General features: G+C 38.6%; 1 protein-coding gene across 1 annotated transcript in view; it reads left to right on the forward strand.

Moving 5' to 3' along the window:
• Window positions 1-22980, forward strand: part of CRCP (CGRP receptor component) — a 32688-nt gene continuing 9708 nt past the window's right edge. Inside the window, exons 1-5 of the mRNA XM_082492874.1 lie at window positions 1-121; window positions 3775-3811; window positions 6815-6913; window positions 10220-10314; window positions 22744-22801. Coding sequence (XP_082349000.1) covers window positions 114-121; window positions 3775-3811; window positions 6815-6913; window positions 10220-10314; window positions 22744-22801 — 297 coding nt within the window. The 5' untranslated portion in view covers window positions 1-113. The remainder of the gene's footprint in view (window positions 122-3774; window positions 3812-6814; window positions 6914-10219; window positions 10315-22743; window positions 22802-22980) is intronic.

Consider the following 22980-nt stretch of genomic DNA (forward strand, 5'->3'; position numbering starts at 1 on the left):
CCTCCTTTAGCTCAACCCCGGCCCTGTCCTCGCCGTCGCCGGGCGGGCGGCGGGTGTGGGCGTCTGAGGGGAAGTTCAGCGGCGGCCGGGGGCGGTCCCAGCGCGCGGACAAGATGGAGGTGTAAGAGCCGTGAGGGGGGGGGGGGGGCGCTGCCGCTTCCCCCACAGCTGCCACCTTCCGGGGCGGCAGCGGGGGCTCCAGGGCCGGGGGTGTGTGTAAATCTATATGGGCCTGTCCGTGGTGTGGGTGTGGGGGGAGTATATCTGCATGGGCCTGCCTGCCTGCGGTGTGCGGTGGGGTACATCTGTGTGGGCCTGCCTGCCTGTGGTGTCTGGGCGTACATCTGTGTGGGCCTGCCTGTGGTGGTGGTGGTGGGGTACATCTATATGGGCCTGTCTGCCTATGATGCGTATGGGTATATCTGTATGGGCCCGCCTGCCTGTGGTGTCTGTGGGTACATCTCTATGGGCCTGCCTGCAGTGTGTGTGGGTATATTTATATGGGCCTGTCTGTGATGTATGGGGGGGTATATTTGCCCTTTAACGCCCCTGTAACCACCTGTGTGTTCAGGCATTCTGATGAGAAACTGAGTTGTTGTTTTTTTGTTTTTTTTTTGTTGGCTTAAAAATCTCGTTGAAGCATCTGTTTGGGGAAAGGGCATCGTGGCTCAGCTTAAATCCCGCTCTCCCTCCCCATCTCCCCTGCCCTCCTGTCTACTTGCACTCCATTTTTCGTTCTGCCCTGGGACAGGTGAAGCGTGAATCCTCTGCTGCGGCTTCTGGGAGAGAGTTATTCCTGTGAGCGTCAGGTAGACAGCTAATTGTAGGAGTTGAATATGCTGGAGAAGGAGAAAATCTAATGGGTGTGCTCCAGCAATTGCAAATACAAGAGGCGAGTCAAAATTTTGGCTAGGTCATAGTTCGTGGCAGTTACAGCAGCTGGTCCCCAGGCTGCCATCCCAGGCAGCAAGTTTTGATGCCTTCCAGTGTTGACAGCACTATTTGTATGTCTGTCATGTTAGCGTCACCTGGGCACAAAACAATAGGATTAGACCTATTTTGAAGCTTAGAAACTCATTCTGATGAGTTGTGTGGAGCCCTTTACATTGTGTGGTTATATACATGTATGCGGAACCGGTTTCTAATGAATGGGTGCACGGAGAGTTTGAGTCCTGTAGGATGTATGTCAGCATCCACCAAAGTCAGCTGAGTTGTTGCAGTTTATCTACGGATGCTTTATTGTCATTAAATCTTCTATACTATTATAATCAAATCTTGTATACATAAAATTTGAAATATGGGTTTGTATTATGTTAGCCTCAACATGAGTAGCAGCCTGCAGGGAAATGAGCTGTTCTTACTGTTGTATACTGAAAAATGCTGTGAAACACATACACAGGCTGAAAGTTGCTGTTGCATGTGAGGAAAGATAGGATTTGCCCTGCTGAAGAAGATGCTTTTGATACCATTAGTAGTATGTCTGTGATGCACTTATACATCCACTTGTTTTTTGCTACCTTCAGTGGCCCAACTTACTTTACTGGTGCTACCTCTTTTAGTACCAATAGGAAGGTGCATCAGAGGTAGAAGACCTGGGCTGAAGCCCTGAGCTGTGGGTGAATGTCCCTTGCATTGGAATGGAACAATTTAGTCCATTTTGCACTTCAATTGCTGTTGGAATGTAGTCTTCCTCATCTTTTGCCTCCTGCCTGAGGGCCTTCATAGAGGGAAACTCTGCAACTAGCAAAACCTCTCCGAAGTTCTTGCTGTGTCAGAAGTAACTCTCACTAGAGAAAAGAACCCTCCAGAAAATGTTTTGGTTTAACTATACAACATATTTTAGATTTGAAAACGTGAAGGGTCAGTGCTCTTTTTAGAGGTGTGATTCCATATACTAAAATATTTTTCTATGTTATATGCAGAAGACCTTGTCAATAATATTTTGGTTTGGACTAGAATTTGGACAAACTTTACCTGTTTAAAGATTCTAAAAAGTGTTTATGTATTTGATGTTAACATGAGATTTCTTTCCTTTTTTTTAAGTCATAATCTGGTAAAAATTAAGCATACTTTTTAGTTGACTAGAAATATACATGAGAATGCATTTATAACTTCTTGTTTTCTTAATGTAAAATTGGCAGTTGATTTATGAGAGTTAGGACTGAAGGAAATTGTATTTCTACTTTATATGTTCTGCGAAAGTTTTTAAATGTGGTCATATTTAACAGTTTGTAATTCTGGTATTTCAGCACAACAAAAATTGTTGAAGGTTTGAGACTGACTCATTTGGTATCCATTCCTGGAAGAAAGAAAATACTTTTCTGAATGGCAAAGCGTTTTTGAATTAAAAAAGAAACAATTGTTTTAAATAATTTAACTTCAGAGAGATTTCACACACTCATTTACATAGTGATGTATTTACTCTATATGACCCTTTCACTTATTTAACAGAATAATTCCCTATATAATTCTTCTGTAGCATTATTATTTCTAACAAAGAATGTCTTTGATCCATAGGGATTTCTGTAGTGATAGCCTGAATGCAAACATTCTGAAGAATTGCATTTACCTAACAACAAAAGCTATATGGTTTGTAAAACATGAATGAAAACTAATGCGTGTATGAGCTCACTTGCTGAAGTTTCACTCGAGTCAGCGAAATGGAAGTTGAAGTTCATCTCAGCGTATTTTAGAGGGTCCTTTTCATTTAAAAACAATGATAGAACCTGTGGAAGTTTGTGGAGGCATTTAACTCGTTTGAAATTGATGAACGTGACAGTTCTATTCAAACAGTTGATGGTGCTTAACAATACATTGTACCTCTTTTTTCTTTGTGTTTTTTTTTTTTTTTTTTTATAAGCTGCTGCACAGATCTGAGAAAGGCCTTTTTTTCCTTTTGTATGGAAACTTTCTGTTGTTGTGGCTACTGACTGCTCAGCAGAATGTGGTGTTCGAGAATATAACATGTTCTGTGTTGATTTTTCTCCCTTTTTTTTTAATTTAAAAATATAAAATTACAATATCTGGTAGTAATAGAGGCATGATTAATCTAAATCTCAAAGAGAGTGCATTCAGCCTACCAGTGGTGAATCATGAGTTGTGCTCAATTGGGACAGAATTAGCGGGGAAGTAGTTGGCTGGTGAAAAATGGGAAGCTCTCAGCCTTGCCCTGCTAATAAAGCAGTAGCCACATAAAGAGGCAAAGAATAAATAAAGTGGAAATGCAATAAGATTTTTTTTTACTCAGTACACTATGTGTAAATGTAGTGCCTTATCTATGCACACACGTGTACATTGTACTGAAAGTAGTAATTGTATTTTCTTATTCTGTATTCTTGACTAATAAACAAATAGTGTGTGTATTCGGAATGATTTTTTTTCCTGTCAATCTTTATTCAAATAAATCTGAAGACCCCTTTTTGTAAGGAAGAGGCAAGGCAATTTGGTTTTAGTTTGTAAAATTGGGTGAGTGAATGATGTAGTGGGGCTGAGTAAAAAGTATGTTGTGTAAGTGTATTATGATTTATGGGGCAAATTGTGCAAAATATACTGTGTATTTATGTAATAATTCTACTGAAAACATGGAAAAATATTTTCCAGAGGTGGCCACAACTTGCTAATTATAGAATCACCAAAAATATATTTCTTGGTGATTTTTTTTTTAACTTTATTAAAGTAGTGTCTGTTCTTTTAGAGTCTGTGTCACTCAGCAAAGAAAAATTTTAGACAGTTTCATTTGGAACATAAATTAATTATTTTCATTTTTCCTTTTAGAAAAGATGCAAATGCCGCATTGCTAAGTAACTTTGAGGTAAGTTAATCTGCGTCCTGGTCTTAAACCCATAGTTTAAAGCTGTAATCAGTCGTTTACATACTTCTTTGGAAGCTGAAAATTGCCAGTGACAATCAGCAAGACCTGTATGTGATTTCCACCCAGTCCATTTGATTTGTTTTTAAGAAAAAGGCTTTTTAAAGAAAATACTGTTTGCTAGAAAATTACTAGTGAAAACTAGTAATTGGTACTGTATTATTTGGTCTATCCCAAATCTATAAAAACAGATATAAATATGTTTTTCAAATAGATGAGGAGCAGATCTTTAGAATGTCGGTAGCTTTAACTTCAGCTATGTCGTGTTTACTCTGTTGCTGTGTGGTTAGTTTGTTGAATCATCTTCCGCGAGGTGTGTTTTTATTTAGAATTTGATTCTCCACATCTTCAAACACTTGTGTATTTGGGCAAGTGCACAGGATTCACTGGTGCTTTGTCTGACATATGATGCATCGGATCCCAAATCGGGGATGTTGGCACCTCTGTAACTGGGCAGCAATGTCTAAATATCTTTTTTTGAATTTTGTCTTACGATAAGCCAATATACCACCACATATGCGACACACTGATTGCTGGAGTCTCTTTAATATTGCAAATAAAAATTCTTGCAAAAAAAAAATCAAACATTTTTTACAGATGGCTGCTGCTAGAATCCATGTTTTGTATTTAACTTTAACCTTGTGATGTGCAGTATTGTCTGAGAACCTGTAACTCATTAACGCATAGTTTTATTAAAGCCAGTGCTACTGGAAATGCAGTATTACACCTCTGAATGCTTGACAGTATTTTTTTAAACATCTTGAGGTGTTTCCAAAGCAGATCAGGTTATATAGTAAGGGTGAGGCAGTTTGCTGATCTGAGATGTGTTGCTCAAGATAAACAGTCCTAGAAGCCAGTGATGTACTTTGATATGGTGTCATGGGGAGGCTGCAGTCCCTGTCATAATAAACAATGAATATTGGCATGCAAATAACAAAAAAAAAAAATCTTATTTTCTAGTATAGATAAGTTCTGAATAATTTTCCTCTTCCCTGAGCAAAGGTATTTTTTTAGTGAGGTAGAAAGAAGTATCATGTTCTTGTTGGTTTAACTTCAGGCAGGTAATGAAAGATTTCAGTGCTTTGTTTATGAGTGTAGTTTTTTGGAATGGTTTTAATAACCCACGTGTTTCGCTTATACTGTTTTATTGCTGAAGCTTAAAAGTTGCACAGCTGTTTCATCCTATTCTGAAATAAATCTTGAAATGTTTTATCTTGAGCTGCATCTGTCTGTGTACAGCAGAGCAACCAGCTGGTGACTGTTAGAAGGGCTTTAATGAGCTACTTGGAAAGAAGTCTCCTGAGAAATAGATGATATGTCAGCCGAAGTAACCTTAGGTGTCTGTTTGTTGAAAACATGTATTATTGCAGTAAAGAAAATAGTAAGTATTTCAGAGATGATTTATTGCGAAATCTTCTCTGCCGCTGTAGGCTTTTGGGGCATGGCTTTCTTTTCATTGCTTTTCAAAGTACTGTTTCCCCTAAAACTACCGATCCCTTTCTGTTTGCTCCTCTTTCCAGTTGCAGTTTGACTGGAATAGCTAACATTCTCTTTATCGAGGTAATGGTTTGCACAGAAAGTGGTGTTTGAAAGGAATATTCAGGACTGACATGATGTGTGTTTCATGCTTACACTTCTCTGGGTTTGGAGTTGTCATTTCATGTTTTGTTGTGACTGGCTACATGTTCTTCAGATATTTATTAGATAAAAGTTCATAGCTTGAGTTTTGGCTTTCAAGTGAGAATTGGCAGGTGTTCCCTTTTGATAGAAGATGCAATATAAAGTAATTGCAGGATTTGTAACCAGCAATGTGCTTATTTCTTATTGTCTAGAAATGTTTGTATTCTTATTTCTATGGACTTGTCAGTTTATAATACCATTGGAACTGGATCTTGAATTAAGCTAGTTAAAAATTAGGGGATAAACAGTAAGAAGTGTTCCTTTGCTGTGGTTATTGGCTCTGGATATAGCGTAAAGCCTGAAGCAAAACATCTGAAGAAACTTCAACCTAATGTGATTTAATATGGGAATAAAAGAGAATTGTGATGCTGTCTCAACATTTTGGTGCGCATTTAGCTATGATAAATAAAGATGTCGTGGCATTGCAACAGATTTGACAAAGCACAGTTGCAAAAATCAAAATTTTGTTTTCCTTGCCTTCAGACTTACATTAATACTCACTGCATCATAAATGTGAAGACAACTTTATTATGTTCTTTTCAAGAATGTCTGCTTGTATTACATTGTTGTGATGAAATAGGGAGCTAATTTAATCTTTTTGGCTTAACATACCATAACACCATACCGGTCACTGTAACATTTACTATTATGAATAACTCCGCTGGAATTTACAATAGGATCACTAATCTCAGGAGCATCTATAGGTTAAGCCTTTATTTAGTTGGTTCCTGGCAGTGTGACAGTTGTAGAGTTTAATTTTTTTTTGCAGATCATGTAAAATTGCATCTCTGTGAGACAAGATATATATCCATTTTAATATTATGGTTACATCTGTCATAACAAATCCAGTAGGGCCATAAACTTGTGTGATATTTTGCTTCAAGCATCACTCCTATTTAAATGGGAGCTCTGTGCCAGTACAGCAGTGTGTGAGCCAACTCTGTTCAGGACATGAGATAAGATAAACAAGTAGGATAGATTCATCCTGGCATCTTCTCCTTTGGAGCCCTTGGATAACACTTAACAAGTGCTGGAAATCTGTTTAAAATAGTCACGAATTTTAAAAAACAATTTACGTACTTACTCATCACTCTGGTGCCAAAATAGTTTTCATTTCAATTGCTGGTGCATTCACCAAAGAAGCCATGCTTTTTTTGTTGTTTGGTTGGTAGGATTTTGCATTGTTCGTTTATGTTTTCCTGCTGTAATGTTTTTAGGTAAAATACTCTCAAATGTTCTAAAACACTTTATTTTTTTTTTCGCCAGGTGTTCCAATTACTTACTGATCTTAAACAGCAGCGCAAAGAGAGCGGAAAAAACAAGCAGAGCTCTGGTCAGCAGAATCTGAACACAATCATGTATGAAGTGAGTAGTACTGTGAAATTCCTTTGTAAATTAGCCCAAGCTGGAGTAATTCACATCCTTAGATCTGTAGATTAATAATTTTGTATCAAATTTCCCCTATTAAAAAACACGGTAATTTTTTTTTTCTTTTGCCACTTTTCTGTGGTCAGTTTATTCAGGTTGTAGGCTAATGGCACTGTTGGGGCAGAGGCATGCAGCTGCTCTTATTAAAATCACAAAAAGAATAACCCCCCCCGCTCGTATTTTAGCTGGTTAATTTTTTTGGGGGGGGGGGGGATGTTGATTCCAAATATTCTATCCTTTTAAAACCCAGGGCAGAATTTGCTATCATTTGATGAATTGATGATACCACCTAATCCAGGTTTCAAAGCTGAGGCACAGATATTTTCTTATTAACAGAATTAAACTAATAATTTCCCACTAAAATAGATTATTTTTTAATTTTTTTTTTTTGTCAAAAGAGCAAGACATGGACAACCTGAGTAGCAAAATCACATGTACATATAGCAATATCAGTTGGATGCCAGATCGGTAATAAATGTTCATCTGTTGCTAGGAAGAACTTTTAAAATCATATAACACAAATATTAACATTCCCATATCTCAAATTAGCAACTTCCTAACGAACTTGCAGTATAACCTATTGTGTCCGTGTCAGAGAATTGCATGAGTAGCACCACGATTGGCAGGACGTTGAAAGCAGTTTGCCTTGCTTGCATGAGTAATCCCGTTGAGCAGTGAAACTACTCATGTGAATAAGATTTGGCCTAGGCTTTGTTTTTGTTTTAGTTCTGGCTTTGTTTGAAAAGGTATAGAGTTGTAATTCCTAAGCCTCATATTCAACAAAATAGGGGCTTACAAAAAATCTAATTTAAATCTTCATGGAGACTAACAGTCTCTTCCTGTACCTCTTTGAAACAGCTGAGAAAGATCTTGTAAGTATATTTTGTCAGAACACACCATAAAGCTTTAATTGCCATGTTATTTTGCTACATGTTAAATTAACTATAGGATGCTTGGTTTTGTGCACGGGGTGAAGCTGGTGTAAACTCTAGGTACATTTTTATCTATTTTTGACTGAAAGAAAACCCGAATTTGATCCTGAAGGTTGTTTTTATTCGTGCTGAGTATGTCTTCATGAGCTCTGTGCAGGCTTGTATCCATCGGTACTGAAATAACTAGCTAAAGCTTGCTAAACTGGAGCTGTGTTTTGCTGTACGGCTGGCATTTTAGTTGGTCTGATATGGCCAAAAAAGACTAAACTGGAAAAGAAATTACTCCTGTTGAATAATCTTATTGCATGATAATACGATAGTTTCATGTGGGGCATTACTGGTATATAATAACTCCATTTTATCTGAAAAGGTCGGGATGGGGCTCAGAGAAGGGAGGGTTTTGTAACACCTTACTGTGCTTTTAAATATATTTCTCAATAGTCCAGTGAAACTGGTGCTTACAAATACCAGTGATTCATATTTAATCAACACTCTTGTTTGTTAATTAGGATGAATTATCCTGTGTTGTTTTCCTTTTCCTAGCATTTTTAAGTGATAACAGATTTTAGTGGAAATACACTGGAAATATATTTGCATATTTTCCTATATGCCATACTGATCTTGTAGCTCATTTTTTTTTTCCAGTAGCTGTTGTCTTCTGCTCTGGGAATACTGATTCAGCTTTTTTGGCTTCTGACTCTCCAAATATGAATATTCATTTTAGAAATTTTCTGAGAAAGAAACTAAAATAGTGTCATATAGAATTTTATGGGTTTTTTATTATTCGAGATAATCTGTGCATGTGGTATCCTACCACACATGTGTCTCTGTATTTGCAATCCAGTTAGTGCTTCGTGAGTCAGTTGTATTGATACTTTTAAGCTTTATGTATAGCTATGCAGTGTCAACTGACGAAGATTTTCTTCCTTAATTCAAAACAAACGTTGACAGTACTCTTCTAAATCCTTCAGTTGCTGATGCACACAATGCAGACAATGCAAGGATTTCCTTGACTTTTCCATTGATGCTCGTTATTTCCAACTCCTTATTTCGGGGTCTAATCAAAGTGACATTCAGGAAGATTCTAAGCTACTTCCAGTGAAAAGACAGCTATGAACTGGAATTTGTGTGGGGTTTTTTAACAACAATTTTTTTTTTTTTAACGCGGGTCAAATGACATTATGTATTATCTGTCTGCCAAGGGTCATGTTTTAAATAAAGAAAGCAGATGTAACCTCAGCAAAAGTTAGCTGAGGTTGGTAGGTGTTACATGTAAAAAATGGGGCAAAGATAAATTGTCTTAAGTCAGATAAACATTTCTAATCCTGTAGTATTCTTGTAGATGTTCATGACAACCCACCTAACCTGCTTCTATGAGCTTTAAGAAAGCGTTGCCAAATATGCATATACAGGATGAAAACGGCCATAGATTGGAGAGCTTAATGAGTTATTTACGGGTTGGCAGTGAGAGTGTCCCTGGCACATGAGAACTTGGCGGAAGGTAGCATGGTTTTAAGGATGAATAGTATTCAGCTTTTCTGAAGTGTTACTGCTTTTTAAAAAACAAAAACCAAAACAAAACACACAAAAAAGAAACACCATAAAAAACATCCCAAACCCTGTGTCTTTGCACCTTTTTCAGCTCGCTTTGAATCTGTAAATGTTTGTTGGCTTTAAAAGGAAAAGTAAATATGATTGATACTATTCAGCACAGCTGTAAGTATGTCTTGATCACAGTCTTAGCAGCTGAGATTATTTCAAACCAAGAAAGCAAATGTCTTTCACAATCAGCACCTGTTTTTTTTCACAGAGGTAAAACTTGCTCCTTTCCTGTACTCTTCAACATGCGACTTTGGGCTTTGAACAGATGATATAAATGGCTGTCCGGAGCCACAGAGGGAATGGTGAAAGCTGTAATTCTCACCTGGCTGTGCAGTGAGCTGGCTGGGTCATGTCTTTATGGAATGAATTCACTGGAGCTTTCTGGAGAAGTACTAATGTAATGTCTATTACATAATGTTGTAGTTACATATTGCCTGTTTCTTACTCCCTCAGCAAATATCAGTCTAGTCTTACTGGAGACAGAAAAATGTAATTTATCATCTGTGACAGCACTTCCCACTGTTAAAAAAGCCCCACAAACAAACAAACAAACAAAAACATAAAAAGCCAAACCCTCAAACCTGAATTGACTTTTCCAATTTTTCTGAGTAGTACTTAGGAGACTTTTCAAGATGGACTTGTTTCATACACACTGGTAAAACAAATAATAACTGTGAAATAATGTATACTTTCCTTCTATCCCTTGCAGACACTGAAGTACATTTCAAAAACACCCTGTAGATACCAGAGTCCTGAGACTGTGAGAGAGTTCCTTGTAGCAATGAAAGACCATAAGCTAACCAAGTAAGTAGCAATGTGCCTTTGAATAAAAGTATAAACTCGTGGACACGTTGAAAAACTGATCCCCATGTACGCGGTATGATAATCTGTCTGGTTTTGATTAACGTATTTTAAATATTTTCTGCCGTTATTTAAATACTTATCCAAACATCTTTTCCTTCACTCATTAACGCCTACATGGATGAGTATTTCCTTAAGTAGGCCTGTGTCTGCCAATGTATTTCTCAAACAGATTCTTGACAGTAGTTTGGGTTTTAGCATGTTTTCACGGGGTCCAAGCACAAAGTAGAGTTCATCAAATATTTTCTGAGAAAGAAGCTGTAAGTTGTAAATGGGTTTTGAACACAGTAAAAGAACTGAAAAAAAAACCAAAACCAACCGAACCTCAGTTTATTATCAGTCTTATTTTTATGAACTTCCTTAAGCAAAAATGCATTCATTCCTAAGAGGTGAAAAAGGTAGCTGTATTGCAGGGATGTAATAAGTAAATAAAATCCTAATGTAGATGTATGGGAAAGAATGTTATTCTGAAGTTAAGTTTTATGTGAATCTGTGAACCGCAGCTGCTACAGATCGTCTCTCAGGATTGTGTCCTCTAATTAGCATTTAGCAAACTAAGATGTTCATCTTCTCTTTTTGTGCTGTTTGTCCACTGATATTTATGTCCACTAGGATTTCTGAGATGTGCATTTCAGTTACCTAAATAGTGTGTCAATCAACCTTCCCTCTTTCCCCTGCAGTTTCTAGTAAAGCTGAACATAAAATTCATTACTCTTATTTTGGAAAGTCCTGCATAGAAAATAAGACTTCCTTCACAGTTACAAGAAGACTCAAAGGGCATTCTTCCTCTTTCGCAGTGGTGTGAGTGGCTGTTGGCAGTGCTCGAAAGGCATAATCATCTTGAACCTCTCTCCAGAGTGTGAGCGAAGCCTGTCATCTGATTTTTAAAGCAGAAAGAGCAAAAATTTATTTGCTTCTAAATGACTCCTTTACCATGAAGGAGTAATTTATGCTGTATAGACACTGACTGCATTTTTCTTCCCTGCTGGACGGACTCCCAAGGAGTTTGTTCCCTGGGAAAGAGGCTCTTGCTAATAATTTGGTTGTGTCACGAAATGCAAAGTGAGAGCATCTGGAGAGTGCAGTGCTACAAGGCAAGTTTTTACCCTGTCCAAAGCATAGTAAGTTGAGTAGAAAGCAGATTGTCAGCTCTTTTGTTGACTTTCAGTGCCCCCTCTCTACAAACAATTATGCTCAGATCCAGTATATCAGCAGCTCTGATCACAGTATTGCTGTCACTGCAGACATAGGGGTGCTAGTACTTGGAAGCTTTGTCATGGATATTGTAACTTTGCTTGTAGCACTTCCTTTTGTAGAACTGAAGTTGCCAGGTCAGTATGTCAGTGTTGAGTCCTCCAGTAGCTCATTTTATATAGCAGGATACTGTATAGCAGGATACTAATTTATGTAGTGGGGAAGGTATCTTAATTCTTTTATGTCATGGAGGTATTGAAGCATTTGAGATAATACTCTGTTTACTGTAAAGAGCTGGTTACAGAAATGAAAGAGGGTATCTTAAAATTCTTGAGTAAGTATCACAGCAAAAAGCCAGCAGGGGTTAAAAAGGCAGAACAGGGTTTTTCAGAAGTAACTGAATGAGTTAGGTATAAGAGTCTTGTTAGAAGTCAAAGGTTGTTTGGTTGTTTGGGTTTTTTTTCTTTTGTTTGTTTTAAAGCTCATTTCTAAACTTGTTTCTGGTAGAATTTGACCAGGACCTCTGGGTTAACTCTTACAACAAGGTAGGGGAGCTCTGTTATCACATTAGATACCTTGACCACATCTGCTTCTCTGTATGGGGTCTCCAAGAGTGAAGTACTAAACATTGTTGGGTCATAACACAGAAAATTCTAGCTACAAAATCTGTCCCCCATAGTGCCTAGCTGTTTTGTAGATCTACCCAAATATTGGCCTTCCCATGCCTGCCTCTTCTGTGAGCTTGAGTATAGCGCTGCTGCAAAGGCTGAAAGAGTTACAAGCTTTAAATGAGCTTTTTGACTATTTTCTTTTTTATGAGTGCTAGGATGTGCCATTGATTTTTAGATATCATCCTCTCTGTCCTTTTTCACTGAATCAGTCCGTAAGATAAGCAAGAGAATTATTCCTAAGTAATTTCCTTCTGCATAATGGCAGAAGGATGAAAGTGAAGAGCCAACCACTAGTTTAGGTTACAAATTTACTGCATTTATGGCGTATCAGAACTCAGATTGGACTGTCATACTTTAGTTTCTTAAGCATCCTGTACAACTTTTACTGTGCTAATACTTTGTCATCTGGTAAAGGAGTTGCCAGCTCTGCATTTGCCACGTGCTTTACAAAATAAGAAACAGAATTGTTTAGTGCGATCCTGGCACTTCTTCTTTCTTCTAATCTTTTCCATTCAGACATTTCAAGCTAGAAGTACCAGAGCCCATCTGGCAGTCTCTTCACACCGAAACACAGAAAGCATATGGTGTGCAATTACTATATAATGCACTTTATGTTAAACCGCTTAAAACAGTAATGCCTCCAAGGAAATTTTGAACTACCCTTTGGGTCGTAACCAAGATCATTTCAACACTGCTCTGTTGTTACATAAATGAAAAACTAAAGACTTTAATCATTTCCATTCTGTGGGATGGAGGTGGTATTTGTAGAAAAGACTTCACTAGAGATTTCGTTCCAGTTATCTGGTAGAGAGCATTCTTCCCCTTTGAGAGGAAAGAACCTGCAGTGTTTGCTCGCCAGGACCTTGCTTACATGGTCTCGCTGTAATGACCTTTCCTCCCACGAAGAGTAATGAACTCCAGAGTCTGTGTTTGCTGCTTCCTTTCTGGGTAAGGCATTCAAAGATGTGCTCTCTCCCTTAATTTCTTAGCTGGTTATAAGCTGTCTCTGCTGGTAAAATTTTCCTGAAGGTAGCTGATTTGATCTCAAATATGTTAGTTGGTGTCTGTCCTCAGTGAGGGCACAGCAGTGTTTTCTGTTTTCTTGTTTCAAGAGGAATAGAGAATTTAGTTAAAAGGCACAACTGGTCAGAAGCACCTCATCATCTTAGACAGCTTCCTCTGCCATTTAAATTCCTTGTTATGTCTCTGGCTCTAATCAAGGAGGAAACAATTAAGCAGTGTGTTTATGCTGCTAATTAGGCTCGGCAACTTCTTTTCTAATACAAGGACTTCCGGGCTTTGAATAGAAGAAGGATTTGCAGCTATATCTAAAACCCTGATGGAGGTAAGGTAGTGTGATAAGCTGACTTTCCCCTCTCAGCATGTTATTGCAGCACGCAAGCACTAGGTTGTGCTAGTGCATGGGAGAATTTCCAGGTAGTGAAGAAAGACCAGACGCCATCCAGAGAAGCACCAAGAATTGAGGCACGTTCGTTTAAAGAACAAAGGTTTTAATCAAGTGAATTCTTATTTTTCCTGCCCTCCTTCTACAAACCTGCAATACTAACCATGCAGAGTGCATTGCTCCTCAGGCTACATGTGAGATCCTAAAACTTTCTGGCTCCAGTTACAGAGCTGATAGCGTTGTCCTGGCAAATAGTGCAGTTCCTGTAAAATCACCTCAAGTCTTTTTTTTTTTTCTGTTACTGCTGATGTTTGCTACTCAAAATACCAGGTTAACAGACCAGCATATCCTTTCTGCTAACAGACATCTATTTTGTGGTTAGTTTTTCTCATTATTGTTACAGGCAGAAAAAAAACCCTTTTTCCTAAAAGGAAAATTTTAAAAATAAATACTAATGTGTACAAACAATGTAAACCTTTCAGAGTAATTTCAGATAGCTGCCTTACTAAATGGAGCAAATTCAAAGACATCTAAACATGTATTTCACTAATGTAGTTAGTAAAGTACAGTAAAGCACAGTGTTTTTTCCTTGTCATCAGTTATTTTGGTAAAATTGAAACTGCAGAACTGAGGTGGGGTTTTTTGTTTTTTTTTTTAAGATGAAAAGCTCTGAACCAACATCGTAATGAATTTTATTATTACCTTGTTGAGGCCTAAAGCTTTGGCTAATGCCACAGTACAGTAAGCCACGTCATACTTGGAAATACAGTATGCCACTAACAGCTAATTTTCCAGTTTTAATCCCTGGAATGGCTTCATGTTTTGTAAGGTAGTGTGAGCGACATTGCATGGAAAATACATTTATTAAGCTTGTACTCCGTAGTTGTGGCTAAATGAAAATTGGCTCTACTTTTACTTCTTCCTGTTACTGATAGCCTATCTTGGATCTAATTTTGGAATAATCAAATTACCAATCACTGCATATTATAATTTTTTTAAATTGACATAAACATAGCCTTTTTTGTCTTCAAATCAACACATTCAAGGAAATGTTGAGCTGAAAATCAGTAGTACTTTTAGAAAGTATTTTTCCCTTGTTACTGCCAAAAACTACAACAAATATAAACCTCTACAATATTGAAGGCTGAATGATTTACTTTGTAATTTTTGTCTCCTCCTGAGCTTTCAAAGTGAACATACAACACGAAAGTCAGGATGGTGCTAGTTTAACAATTGCATCATTTAATAGCCTTTTAAAAGGCTCCTGTGTTTCCCTCTGAATTGAAATTAGCCTTTTGATCTGTAACAGTATTGCTCAGTGTTTTGTGGTCAGAAACCATTATCAGCCCTCAGATTTCGTCCTGGACAAAGGTACTGACATCGAAGTACAGTGGTGACCCCTGTGGAGAATACAGCCCCCAGTATGTTTGCGCAGACTGGCACTGTGATTGCACAGAGCATGGCTCGGGACTGCTCATCCCTAAGCCAGGTCCTGCAGTCTCAGACATTTTACGTGAGTTGCTGTGGTTGACCCAAGACTATAGGATTTGACTCCTAAGTATTTTCAGCTAGTAATAAAATACATGGTTGTGTTACTTTATGCTTTTTCTAGCAACTAAACAACATACATTCCTGAGGATAAATTTGCCTCTGCACAGTCACAGATGTTTTAGGTTTTTTTTTTTAGCTGTGTGCTGTACGTTGACACTGATACTGTTCTCTTCTTACCCATGCCTATAGATCTCTTACTAGAAAAACAAAATGTGCATGCATGTATATTTATGTGCAGTCTAGGAGTTCAGTAGCTAAAAAATGGGCAATACCAAGATAGAATTTGTGAATTTATTATGTACTGTAGCGATGTGCTGTCCATCCTGGCTACCCGGATATGCAGTGTGATCTTGAACACAAGACAATGATTGATTTTTTTTTTTTTTTTTTTGTCTTCTAGGAGAACATTTTTTTTTTTTGACTGTGAAGGATTACACTATTGTAATCCTACATCCTCACCTCCTACAATATACACTCTCCCATCAAACGCTGACCTCTGACCCATTTTCTTCTCCCATAGCTGCGCACGCTTTTGACTCCCGCAGCCTGAGCTTTATACATCCCAAAGCCCGCTCCACATCATTTTGCCCTCAGCTGGAAATGCTGATCTTGGCTCTGGCTGAGTCTCAGCTCCTGCTCAATGTGTCCCAGAAGCGGGGAGGCTCTGCTCAGCCTCTCGGCAGTAATTGTCATTTGGGGATTTCTCACTAGGCAGGTCCTGTAAGAGTCTGCATAATGGACGATTAACTCCGATTAGTGGAATCTTGCTTTTATGTGAGAAAATGGCTTTCAGACGTCACTCGTCTTTTGTATGTGGTGTTCTCTTGAACGAGCAGCTTTCATGTTCCAAACAGTGTTGCTAAAATCCAGACAGACCAGAGAAAATACAAAGACTTACTTCTTGGGGGCAATTAAGCTGAAAATATTCTTCACCTTCTGTTTAGATGAATGGGACAGTTATCCTTTTTATTTAATGAGCAGGAGTGTAAACATGCATGCCGTAGAAAGTGTAAAGATGGATTCATCTGAGTTGGAAAAAGTTCCATTTATTTTTTAGATGTAATGGAGCATGAACTAAATTCAGGCTTATCATGTCTGTGCCCATGCAAAATGCTGCAGTCAGCACTGATACTGATGCATGTTCAGGCTTGCAGCATTTGCCTTCTTAAAGCTTATTTCTGATGGGATTGTGGGTATTTAGTTTCTAATTTGTGTATGTGTTAGTAAGAAATCCGAGGTACACAGAGACTCTGATCCTAACAGTCAATTTTTGGTATCAGCGTAAGAAAAAGTCACTGTGGTGGGTACTGAGCTGCAGCTCTTACTGCCTGCAGAGATACACTGCTTACTGCTAGTGTGGAGGGCTGAGGAATCCAGTTTTCTGTTGCAATATTGAACTTCAGAGTCATTTTGTGAGTGTTTGCTTCAAAGGGATGGTGAGAGGAGTAACCTGGTTGCACTATCTGCCACAAGTAGGAAGGTCAGAAATTGTGTGCAGGTGGAAGAGCTGGGACCAAAATATCTAAAGGGTCGCCTGAGCTGATCTTGGATCACGTCCCTGGAGTGCGTGTCTGTGTTCTGTGTAAGCAGCAGCAAGAGCTGCTACGGGGACCTCCCCAGTGAGCAGAGGTAACTGCTCATGTCTTGCACACGTGTGTGCTTGGTAGTTCTGAAATAATCTTAGCAGCTGGATATTTACTAAACAGAAAAGATAGGAGGAGCGTATCTACCTATGCTAGTATCCAGTGTACCCACCCTAGTATCAACATATGTTTCCCAATGTCTTCAATTACAATCAATTATCCCTTTGCCATCTTGCAATATTTTGCCAAAATGAAATAACTTACATCTTCATTATCAGAATGATGTTCAGGCTGATCAGCAAACAACTGACTCGGTACCAGCTTTCAGATGACAGTTACTGAATAGTTGGTCATCTCTGTGTCTTTGGATTCAATCTCTATATAAATAAAACAAATGCATTGCTTAAATAATATTTATTTAATGGTAACATGTCTAAAGATCGTTATTTTTTAGTGTTAATTAGTGTTCATAATTTCTAAAACCCTGAAACACTGCAGAAGCACCTTCAGATGAAATATGTCATTTATGTAGCTTTTGTTTTTTTGCACCCTGCTGCTAATTCCTTTTTGATGTTCTGAGTCATTTTTCCAGTAGGGAGCTTTGCAGATCAAAAACAAGCATGAAATTTTTCAGATAACACATTTTAATGATTTACTTGCAAATTATCTCTCATTCTTCTGTACGCATTTTTTAAAACTGCAAATACTCTGAAGTTTTGTTGGCAACAAATTTCAAAGATACTACTTTGAAAAACAATAAAATTTATCTTTTGTGTTCTTTTGTAAAAGTCAAGTAATACGTTTTGTCTGGAGATGTGGTGGAACTATAGCATTGGACTGGAATATGTCTCGCTGCAAAAGTGAAGAAAGACTTGTTTGAAAGAGCTCTGATCTCAGAAGTGGCATGTGAGTGTACGGTGCAGTGAGAAACTTGTATGAATTCATTAAACAGTGAACATAAAAGTCTGCCTTTGTAAGTAGGGCTTTGGGAGGAGGTGGAAGTGTTTTACAAGTAGATACCCTCATGGCTCTCCTGCGAGAGCTGAAAATGTTGCCTCTGTGTTAGATGTCTGGAAACTGAAGCACAGACACGTGTTTGGGCAGGGACCATAAAGTAAATAACGTTGAAAGCCAGGACCAGCGCGCCAGCTTCTGCATCTCCGTCAAGTGCTCCAGGCACTGAACCAGGCAGTTTCCTAGCTCTTGAGGAAAAAGCACTAAATCTTTCATACATTCATTCAGATGAATTGGCCAGATTTTTGTACGCTGAAGATGTTATTTAATATTCTTTATCCAGCTTTGTTAGGACTTTTGCTTTTACGGCAGTTACGCTTTCACTACAGTTTTATGAGGGTGGGCTTTTTCTCTCATTGACTCCTTAAATGGCCTGCTCTCAATTTTCATTCTGGTCTAAAATATATCAATACTTGTCTCTCATCAATATTAAGCTTTTATTTCTGTCCTTTCATTACTTATGACAGTAATAAATGGCAGCAGTTATAAATACCTTCTCTTTTTGACAATAAAGCAGCCAACAGTGGTGTTCTCAGTTCAGTGTTAAATTCATCCATGCTCTTAATAGTCTCTTGTTGTAAACATCAAGCTGCCAAATAGATATAAGTGATTAGCATGGGAAAACAAAGGAGGTGTATTCACTGCTACCCACCAATGGAAACATATTTGGCTTTCATCCTTGATTCCCCAAAACCAAAGCAATCCAATAGATCTGGCTAACCAAGCTAATTCTGATTCCTTTGTGTTGTCTGTAAAAATCACAGTATTCTGAATTTAAGACCAAACCCTGTGCTGCCAAGGGCTTGTTAACAGGAGAGGGAGTAAGTACGGCACAAGTTAGAACACAGGTAGTTCTGTTCAAATACACGGAAAAATTTCTTTACGGTGAGGGTGACAGAGCACTGGAACAGGCTGCCCAGGGAGGTTATGGAGTCCCCTTCCCTGGAGATTTTCAAGACCCGCCTGGATGCAGTCCTGAGTAATGTGCTGTAGGCAATCCTGCTTTAGCAGGGGAGTTGGACTAGATGATCTCTAGAGGTCCCTTCCGACTCTGAAAATTCTGTGATTCTGTGAGTAAAAACGGGAAGTTATTCTGCAGGAGGAAAAAGAGAATGTCGTCACTACAGTGGAAATTGCTTTTAAATACTGATTTATACCATAATTGATACAAAAGCCCTTCTCCCCAGCGTCCTCCTGTATTCTTGCAGCTTGGATGCACCTTACAGTTCATGTATGCAGGTACAGATCCTTTTCAGGGGACTACAAAATCTCCAAGAGGAAGGAGGAGGTCTGGCCAGACCTTTTCCGCATTATTTAGTGGAGCCTTCAGAGATTATAGCAATGTCTGCTGTGATGTAGTGTCTCAAGGGCCATTCCTTTGCTCCTCCCACACCACACCTCCAAAACCCGATGCCTTTAAAGCAGTCACAGCTTAATTGTTCCCTTCAGTCTTACTGTCTGTAAAATAGGAATAGCGATCCTTGCTACTCTATACAAGACACAAATCAGTGTGGGCAAGCTCAAGAAACTAATTTGATAATTGGTGTTTCTTAGAAAACACTTTGAAACCACTGTTAAAATATTTGCTTTAGGAACGTATTTAGGCAATTTGTTTCTTTTTTTTTTAAGCAGTAAGTTGATGGCCCTGCTTGGAAGGGCTGATGTGCAGGTAGAAAAATCTTCCTGTTCTTCAGCAAAAATACTCTTTTAGCTGTGAAATCTGAAATCGATGTGAAATCTGCCACACTTGTTGGCATTTGTCCAGGTGCCAAATGTCACTTTATTGCAAGCTTTTTCTGAAGACTGAGAAAAACCTTCTGATGTGGTTCTGTAGAAGTAGAAAAGAAGATTAAAAGGATAGGGTGGTACCCAAAATGTTTGAGCTTGTTTAAAAAAATGGACATTTTGAACAGTTCTGTGGTTGATTAAAATTGAGGAAAAAAAAATAGGTACAGTTGTAAAGTGAATGTAAATTCAAGATGTTGAATTGTGTGTGCTTTTTAATGGTAAATGAATATATAAGGGGATTTCTTGGAGCTTTCTGTTGTGAATTGTTAATATTTCACAAATGATGCATTTTAAAATTGCAAGCTTTTCTTTTGAAGCTGGAAATCATGATTAAAATGATTTTCCAGTATTTTGTAAAAATTATGGCAGAATGGCTCAGGGACTAGGTGGAACAATTAAAAACTTTTCTTTTTTTTAGAATTTTGGTTTTGTTACCACCAGGCTGGGTCTAAACCCAACAGTCAGCATGTCATCTCTTCAGAGCTGTTTTCTGTTCTTAAGGGCTGTGGATACATCCCACAGCCCTCTGGTGTAACGAAGCCCAATGTTTGGTATCAGCAAAGCCCTTCGCTTCACTGAGCCAGTCTCCCGTAGTCCAGTTCCCATCATATCATCACTTGCAATCAGGGACATTTTCACTGAAGAGGGTCTGTTAGATCACCCAATCTGGGGTAATACAGCATTTTTTCCTTTGGGGGACATCAGCCAGGAAAATTTTATGCTGGTGCTGCTCATTCTGTGTGTTTGGTGGATAAATGAAGGGCCTTACTCTCTTTGGGTGCCAGCTGCTGGCCTCCTTAAGTATTAAATTCAGCCTCTCAACACATACGCGTGTGTGCATGTACGCACCAGAGCAGTGAATTGCCTGTCAAAGGCTTCTCCTGAGGAGTCTAACACCCCAGTCTTTGAACGTGTACCGGTGCACGTACATGGATGGTAAAGTATTGAAACACCTGCCAATGTTAAAAGCTGTGAGCTGGTGTTGGATTTCAAGGGCAGCCAGTGTCGGAGGCCGCTTGAAATGGAACGGTGTCTGTGAAGTATCTCCAGATGCGTAGACATTGACCTGTTGGTTGTAAACGCCTGCATGGGAGAGCGCGGGGCTGTGAGTTACAGCATCTGTGTTCTCCTGAAAGCCACCCACACGCCCAATAAACCAGGGGGAAACTCTTCAGAGTTGGTTTAAATATGCATTAAAGATGCCTCTTAAATAATAATAAACTCCAAGCTTTAATTCTTCAAAATCATAGTTTATGACTGTATCATAGACTGGAAGATTGTGCATGTTAACTGTCACTTCTCAGTTTAACGCATGACTGTGTGTGATAGAGGTGCTGCATAAAAGTAGATGGCTGCTGTATGTCAAGTAATAATCACTCAAGATGATCCCCCCCCCAAAAGTATGTTCAAGTTTGTTCACTCATTGTATCTGTTATTACACTGTAATTGTATGGTTTTATTATAAAAGTGCGTTTGTTACTGTTTCATACGCCCTTTTAAACATCTCTTTTATCTTTAGGAGTGCTGTATTATTGTGCTTTTCTGTTCTAAACCACAAAGATCGGCTCAGATTGTTAGCCATGTTGTTATTATGTGGTCAATGTTAATGTTTTGGGTTTCAGAAATTAATGAAATATGCATTACTGGCATGTGACAGCTGTTTTTACTTTGTTTTCAGAATTATTTGTATTTAAGTAGAGTGTAAAATTAATAATTTTTGGCTGCAGAGCTATTGCCTAAATGTTGTGGTTTGAAGTTAATGAACATACTTGTTTGATCACATCTTCACCCCCCCCCAAAAAAATACTTTTAAATGTCAATGAAATTTTCTCCCTCATACCCTTTCTTTTCTTTTTTAATGATCAAAGTGTTTTAATGCGTATTTGTGAAATCTTGTAATTTCTTGATGGAAAAGTAGAGCTAATAGCTGTGTGGTTAAAAAGAATACAGAATAGCAGTGATGCTGGGTGAGCTTAATGGTGGTTCTGAATGTATCGGGGATTTTGCTGCCGATTTCAGTGGTGCTAAACTGTCTCCCTGAATATTAAAGCGGGTCGTGTTTAAGTATCAACATCAGACATTTTTTACTGACTACTTCTTGTACGCAGAGGAGAATGGAATTTGAACTACTAAAAATACAGGTGCAGTGTGGTGCATACCTAAAATCAAAACAAAAAAGCTAATATAGATTGAAGTGCTCTTGTGCTGAAGGCACAGGACTCCAAACCTGAACACGTAGAGTCGCTTTCTGTCTGCCTTAGAGTGTGGACAGGTAATCAGAAGTGTTTGAATTACTGTAAATTAATGAATATCACTTTTATTTTAAACCACAATAAGTGACCATACCTTTACAACTCAGGCACTGATTGAGAGGGGCGGTGGGGTTTTGACATTTTCTGTGTCTTTGCTACTTTGCTGCTTGTGGTCTCGCCAGTCTTTGCGGGACTGCGTGGTGACTCAAGTCAAAAACAACCCTGGAGAAAGAGGTTGGTGATCTTTACAGCCCAGCTCAGCCCCCCACCCGGTTTGCTGCATGGTGCCCAACAGTTGCAGAGACCAAACAGAAAGGAAGAATAACATGGGAACAGAGATGAAGAGACATTTTTGCCCAAATATGTGTGTGAAAGTATGGCCTCAGCCCATTATAATAATGCATGAAAAATACATTGGCTCAAAGTGTGTGGGCTGCAGAAAGTACATGTGACCAAGTGGTTTCAAGCTGTTTCGTTTCTTTAACTTTGCATTTGCAACGGGCTAAAAGAATAAACGTGTTATTGCCGTTTGGCTGAAGGATTGTAACTTCTTAGGTACGATAATTGTTCTTGTGGTCATGTGTTCATAGCAAAAGACTCTGTGATCTTTGAGTTGTTTAGCATTTCTGTACAGCATTTAACAAAGCAACAGCACATGTTAATTAATGCTTGTACAGTAACGATCTAAGGTCCTCTGCCTTGCCACCTTAAACTAGAGATGGCAGCAGCAATACACCTAAACTCACAAGGAAGTACTGTATTTAAAATACCCAAATTATCGTGGCAATTAAACCACACTGCAAACCAAATCAGAAACTAAACGATCAGGAATGTATTTGCCTCTCAGCAGTCATTTTGGTGGATCCTCAAATTATATAGTAATGTGGATTGTTTTACGCTTTGCTTTTAAACAGGGCAGAAAAGCTCCAGTTACTTAACCACAGGCCTGTGACGGCAGTTGAAATACAGCTGGTGAGTAACAATTCTCCTGACTGTTCAAAGCTTAAATGAAAGCAGCTTTAACCTTGAAGATCAATTGAATAATTACTTTCTCATGGCCAGTGATTGAATGTATCCCTTTATGCACATCTTTACGTTTCCAGTTTCAAATCTACTCTGCTTCCTCCCTGAGATCTCCTTAGAGGCTTGCC

Source organism: Vanellus vanellus (assembly GCF_965231255.1).
Source record: "Vanellus vanellus genome assembly, chromosome: 19".
Lineage (NCBI taxonomy): Eukaryota > Metazoa > Chordata > Aves > Charadriiformes > Charadriidae > Vanellus > Vanellus vanellus.